The 6,747-nt window shown below is 40.8% G+C and overlaps 1 protein-coding gene across 2 annotated transcripts; it reads left to right on the top strand.

Annotated features, from left to right (window-relative positions):
• The first annotated feature begins 1,332 nt into the window (after positions 1-1,332).
• jun (Jun proto-oncogene, AP-1 transcription factor subunit) lies at positions 1,333-3,380 on the top strand. Of its 2 annotated transcripts, none has more exons than XM_042417747.1 (2): positions 1,333-1,493; positions 1,684-3,380. In XM_042417747.1, exon 2 carries the CDS (start codon positions 1,684-1,686, stop codon positions 2,653-2,655), a length of 972 nt encoding a protein of 323 aa, XP_042273681.1. In that variant the 5' UTR covers positions 1,333-1,493; the 3' UTR covers positions 2,656-3,380. The 2 variants fall into 2 exon arrangements, with proteins under 2 accessions (XP_042273681.1, XP_042273682.1); XM_042417748.1 differs by having other exon boundaries at positions 1,729-3,380.
• Positions 3,381-6,747: the final 3,367 nt, after the last annotated feature.

Below are 6,747 nucleotides of genomic sequence, written 5' to 3' on the forward strand. Positions count from 1 at the left end.
ATGTTTTTTTGAGCTCATGACTTTCTCCAGTTCTAACCCACAGAAATTAGAGCTCAGATTTAGCTGCAGTAGAGAACAGAATAGATATTTGTGGGGTTCATTTTCATTTACTTGTATCATATCATATCATATATCATAATATATCTCCATTTTAATTTTTTTTTGTTTTTTACACACTTTTTTGTTTTTTACACTACTCAACCTTGCATGTTGTGAACAAACATTGCAAATGGACATTAAGTATGGAAGGATGCATCACTGGTGAGACTGTAGTTTACCAAAAAAAGGACTCGCTATTGACCCATGTCCCATTCTGTTTTAAGAGATAAAACAAATAATAATAATAATAATAATAATAATAATAATAATAATAATAATAATAATAACAATAACAATAAATAATTTGAGCTGGATAAAGGTGAATAAACTTGATTGGCAAAACAGAAAAGAATTGAAAAGATTTTTGTTTACTGTTACTGTTATATGCCTGATCATTTTGTATAGCCTACATGTGGTAGTGAGAAGAGAAGAAAAGAGAAACAGAGGAGATGAGAGGGGAGGAGAGGAGAGGAGAGGAAGACAGGAGAGGAGAGAGAGGAGAGGAGGCGAGGAGAGGAGAAGAGAGAGTTGATGGTGTCATTTTCACTGTATACAACAGAGTAATATACATCATACTATGACCATTTTGAATCCAGATAAACTATACATTAACTACAGGAAAAGATAAAATATAATTTTGTATTTTACTGTAGGCCCACAACAATTGTGACTGTTAGTCATCTTGAATGGCAGAATAGAACAGAATTTTCTTATTAAAATGTGCTGTTATTGTGATATATTATTTTAAAGCCCAATCATTTTTAAAACATAGAATAGAACAGACCTTTCAACAACTCTTTAAATTACCTCTTCGGGTTAATTTAAAGCGTTATTTGCGCACAAAAGTGTTGTTAAATAGTAAAAGTGTAATGAATAAAGGTTTACTAACAGATAGATTAAACGTAGGCTGCTTCATAACAGAATAATCGGTGAGAAAGCGGTGCTGTCCTCCTCACTAGCTGTCCCGCCACTGACAGTAAAGCGGGCAACCAGATATTCAAAAACAATACGTCATCCCACAATGCACCGCGCTTACGCTCTCCTCTCCTTACAGCATTACCTCATCCCACAATCCACCGCGAGATTAAGAATCTTCTGGGTGGTCGCCTAGGCAACGCGCGTTATCTGAAGGGCTGGGCCCCGCCCCGCGTCACGCCCTCCAGCCAATGGGAGAGCCCCACCATGACATCATGGCTATTTTTAGCAGTGGTAGCAGATAAGGTTTGCGTCCATGCTGTACAACTCAGAGTATATACACATCCACAGAGGCAGAGGAGGCACCGCAGTTACTGCTGCTGCCTTGAAGAGAAGAGTTAGACTCAATACAAGTCTGGATACTGTGACTAAAGCTTTCTGAACTGTTACATCTGAACGACCATCGCTGGCTGAAAGAAGTAAGTCCTGATTCCTGTGTCAAGAAAAGTGCGCACTCAAAGTTTGGAAGTTTTTTACGCACAGAGAGGACGTTTGGAAACCAGTGTTTTCTCCTTCAGCTGATAACCAGGAGGAAGAGAAGGGACGAAAAGTTGTTTTATAGAAGACTTTGTAGCTATTGTTTTTGTTTTGTCTTCTATGTATACCAAGATGGAAACTACTTTCTATGACGACTCACTCAACGCTTTCTCCCAGCACGACAACGCCGGCTACGGATACAGCAACCCCAAAGCGCTGAAACACAACATGACACTGAACCTGTCCGACCCGACGGGCACTCTGAAACCTCACCTCCGGCCCAAAGCCAGCGACATCCTCACCTCTCCCGATGTGGGCTTACTGAAGCTGGCATCCCCGGAGCTGGAGCGGCTCATCATCCAGTCCAGCAACGGGCTCATCACCACCACGCCGACCCCGACCCAGTTCCTGTGCCCCAAGAATGTCACAGACGAGCAGGAGGGATTCGCGGAGGGCTTCGTCCGAGCCCTGGCCGAGCTCCACCACCAGCACATGCCCGGCACAACTAACGCCAGTGTCACCTCAGCTGCCCAGACCGGTGTCAACACTGCCCTGCCGCCTGTTTCCTCCGTTGCCGGTGCCACCGTGTACAACAACAACGCAACCATGCGCTCTGACTCGCCGGTTTATGAGGACTTGAACACTTTCAACCCGGCCATCAGCACCGTCTCGGCACCGAGTTACACCACTTCAGCCCCGACTATGTCCTTCCCTGCTGCCCCGCCACAGCTCCCCATCTACGGGCAGCCCTCCTCCGCCCAACTCCCCCGGCTCACGGCGCTCAAAGAGGAGCCGCAGACCGTGCCCGAGATGCCGGGGGAGACCCCTCCTCTCTCCCCAATTGACATGGAGAGCCAGGAGCGCATCAAGGCCGAGAGAAAGCGGATGAGGAACCGCATCGCTGCCTCCAAATGCCGGAAGAGGAAGCTGGAGAGGATCTCGAGGCTGGAGGACAAAGTCAAGACCCTCAAGTCCCAGAACTCCGAGCTCGCGTCCACCGCCAACATGTTGCGCGAGCAGGTGGCCCAGCTGAAGCAGAAGGTGATGAACCACGTCAACAGCGGGTGCCAGCTCATGTTAACGCAGCAGCTCCAGACCTTCTGAGGTGTCAGAGGCGGCGGAGAGAGAAAAGACTGTAGTTGAACGAGACGGACGCTTCCTGTGATAGTGAGTGGCTGTATCTCCCAAAATCGTGACGGGATTTGGGATGATGTGGCGCGACACTGGCAGGACCCGGGGCCGCACAAAAGTTCCTGAGTGCCACGGGCTCCCCGGTGGCGCGTCCCAAGAGAGGGGCTCGGGACAGTGACAGTAGCCATGAACCAGAGGGGGCATGGCAACAAGCAGGATACCTTTCTGTTTCTGTTTCGTGCTGTTTTTACAGAACTGGACAGGACTGAAGTTTTCTTGATTTACATCCAGCTCTGCATGGACCTTGTCATGACCATCAAAGGAGAATTCAGTATTAGAGGATTTATGAACTTGCAATAGAGACTTTTCTTGCTGTAGCCATAATGGCCTCAAACTTGGGCGTGTTGGCCAACTTTAAGCGGCTGAAAAGTTGTAACAAAAGCTGCCTGACTTCTGAGTTACAGTACAACGTACTTTTTCTTATTGTGAGAAATTAAGTTAGAAAAGCTTCAAGATTTACTTGTTTTTTTCTAAAGTTGTGTAATGGGGTTTCACTCATTGTTATATGTATATAAGATCAACTTGGAGTACTTATGTTTACCATTTGTAATAAGGATACTGTATAATTTTTTTATGTTTGTTTTCTGAGCACTTCAGAAACTAATCAATATTTAAGAAAATAAACCAGATAAAATGAAGCAACATTGTCTCTGTGTTCTTGGAAGTGTGTGACAGAAAAAGTGGGTGTGCCATGTAAGGAGCTCAAACAATAAAACATGTTGCAACATGTTGCAAGAGCTGCTAGTTCCCAGTACCTCAAGGTAAATTCCATTAGTGCTAGTATTGATCCAAGCTAAGTGATTGTGTTTCAGCTGACAGACCCAGTTCGCTTACTGACACAGGCCAATTCTGTAAATTGGGGTGTAGAGCTCGGGATCCACACACACACAGGCCTGCCTGAAGTTATTAGACAAAACCTCTCTTTGTTCTCAGGTGTTGACACTATAACACTGTAAAACATTGTAACTACAACACTGTGGAAGATTTAAGGTTGAGGTATGACATCTAAGGCAGTGGTTCTCAAAGTGAGGTCTGGGGACCCCCATGAGTCATTGAGGGGGTCCCCAGCAAAAAGGGGAATACTTTATTTTCACTCTAATTTCATCCATAAGTAACACAATGGCAGAATATATGACTATTTAGGTCATGGGTTTCATACACTTTCTCTAATAAAACATCTAATAAAAGCAAGAATCTTATCAGATGGGGGTCCGTGGTCTAATTTGTGTCAGTTTAGGGGTCCTCGATGTGAAAAAGTTTGAGAACCACTGATGAGGTATCAATGATCTGACATAACAAAAGGAAAATCACAAAATCCTTCATGTTATTGCATCATTTAGTTATTCAACATTACTTCCTGGCCTGTTGTAAATAAAGAAAGCCCCAACATGTGAAACAACAGTGTTGAAACAAAACCCACAAGAACTTGCAAAAATAAAGTCTGTCAATATATTACAAATGAATAAACATAGGCTGTAATAAATAACACATTACTGAGGATTAACCAAACAATTTAAATGACCCACTGTGGTTTTGTGGGAGATTGTGTTGTGGATATATCATATTATCATATAGCTATACCAACAAGTCATATGATATAGTGCACCTTCAATGAGTATGCTGTAAACACCTCTCTGAAAAAGTTTAAAAGTAACGAAAATAAACAAAAGAATAGTTTCACCACCACAAATCAAAACAGAAGATTGGAATCTGTTATCCCTAAAAATCACTGACAGGTCTTTAAATACAGCGACTGACACAAGACAACAACTATAGCTGATACTGATACTATTTTCTAATCTCGATAAATGTTTGAAACACAGCCCAGTATTTTCAGTTATGACTAGTTTAGTAAATAAATGCAGTTTAGTTTTATTCACTGTTTTGGTCACATCTTCAATTGTGTAAATATACCTCAAATTTATGAAGTAAAAACTTGAAAGTCAGGAAATTTCATGTAAATATTAACTACAGCTGATGAATGTGATGGGGCAGGTCACATATTGCATACGGTGCTGCTTATAATGAAACACTAGATGGCGACATAGACCTGACAGATGAACTGTTGTTGCTTTTCTTAAAGTCTCTCACTGTAGTTTACATTGGCTCATCAGTTGTTGCTCTGAGCATGAATCCAAACAGATCTGTCACGATTTCAAGCAAAGAAAGAAAGAAAAAAACTGATGTGAACTATGAGGGCTTGTTGGATAGTTTTGAGTCTGACTTTGATACACAATGTATCTTAAAAGTGAAGCGAAATTTTCATCTACTTCATCGGCCCATTACGTCTATGTAGCCTTGCTGTTTGGCCTTTTCTTTCTTTTTTCTTTTCTTCTTATTAATATTTTAATATAGCCTAAATCCACATGGAAGATTTCCATAATGTGCTGTGTAGAATAAATGCAGCTATTCAACTGTCTATTTTTAAAAAAAAATCTTAATAAGGGCATAAATAAATGAAATTGCATCAGTCCAATTCAATATTACAATAATATTATTAACAACGAAATGATAAACAAATGGAGAAAGTTGATGATAGTCTAAGGGAAGGTTTATTCTGATTGATTTATCATAAAATACATACACATACACATAAATTGCCGATATTCATTATAAATCTGCTTTCAGTCGCTCTGATTTCTCAAACTTGGGGCAGCATGACATCATTCCGGAAAGAGGTGTCCTTCCCTACCATATTAGGAGAGGGAACGCTCGGAAGATCTACGTCACTCCGGTGGAGGCGTGTATTACGGGAAGTGGAGCGACTCTGTAATCTGCACCATACGGTGAGTCCTGAGAAGTTATCCAAAGAAGATTGGACTCGCTTCCCAAGGGCAAATCAATGAAAAGATTAAGCAGAGACTAAACGTATCTCATACAACATCAAAAAGTTAAAGGGGGAAAAAAAAGATTGCAGTGAAATCCATGAATCTAAATCTGCAATAATTGTATGTTTACTATGATATAATCAAGTACTTTTACCTCATTACAATTCAGAGGGAAATATTGTAGGCTACTTTATATTCTGCTACATTTATTTGACAGCTCTATTAGCTCCTTGTCAGATTAATATTTTACATTAAAAATATATAAACATCTTAATATGATGCAGTGTTATGGATTCACTTTATTATGGATTAAAATGATCTCTAGCACCCAGCTACAACATTAAACTGTTGCTTACATGTTAATGCATGTAAGAGGCCATTCTGCTGCATAATGAGTACTTTTGATATTTTGAAGTACATTTTGCTGATAATATTTACTTTTAGTTAAGTAAGATCTTGAATGGGTATTGCTCTTATTTACAGTAAAGGATGAGAATTCTTCCACTGACTTATTGTGGCATTTGACATGAGAAACTGTTCAGCTTGTGTTTGTGGTTTAAGGTTCCACAAGATCATTAAAATTGGGCTACTCGTCACCTTTGACATAAAGGCGAGATGTGAATCAGAGATTAAGCAGAATGGGGTTACCCAGGGAGTGCACCATTTTTGCACCCACACAGGCTCACTCATGCAGAGACAGATGTGCGCTTTCCCTCCCTCGTTCTCTCACTCTGTCACACACATAAACAGCTGAATTTCAAAACTTGTTATTGTGGTCACTGTTTGAAACATCAAAATGGAAAATAAGATTTCTGCTCTGATTAAGCCCATAATAATAAACAATGAATTATAATCTCAAACTACAGGATAATAATATATAGCTGTTGCCATGCTTCCCCTAATCAAAGTAACAATGCTAGTTTGTCACATAATCTCACAAAGCACAGGTTAAACTGGATAGATTTGCATGATGAATGGCTTCTGTCTGTATTTCGTTGCTAGGGCAATGTATTTCCCTTAGCAATAAGGTGTGAAATACACCCCTACACACACACACACAAACACACAGCCAGAACCGCAAGATATCACAATGTGTTAAAGTGTACACAGGTTTGAGATTTCATTTAAAATGATGAATGTACTCAAGGATTTTGATGCTCAAGCAGCATCAAACTAT

The sequence above is a fragment of the Thunnus maccoyii genome, chromosome 7 (genome assembly GCF_910596095.1).
Source record: "Thunnus maccoyii chromosome 7, fThuMac1.1, whole genome shotgun sequence".
Lineage (NCBI taxonomy): Eukaryota > Metazoa > Chordata > Actinopteri > Scombriformes > Scombridae > Thunnus > Thunnus maccoyii.

Excerpts from the sequence above, each read along its gene's own strand:
- jun (XM_042417747.1), top strand. The coding sequence starts at position 1,684 with ATGGAAACTACTTTCTATGACGACTCACTCAACGCTTTCTCCCAGCAC.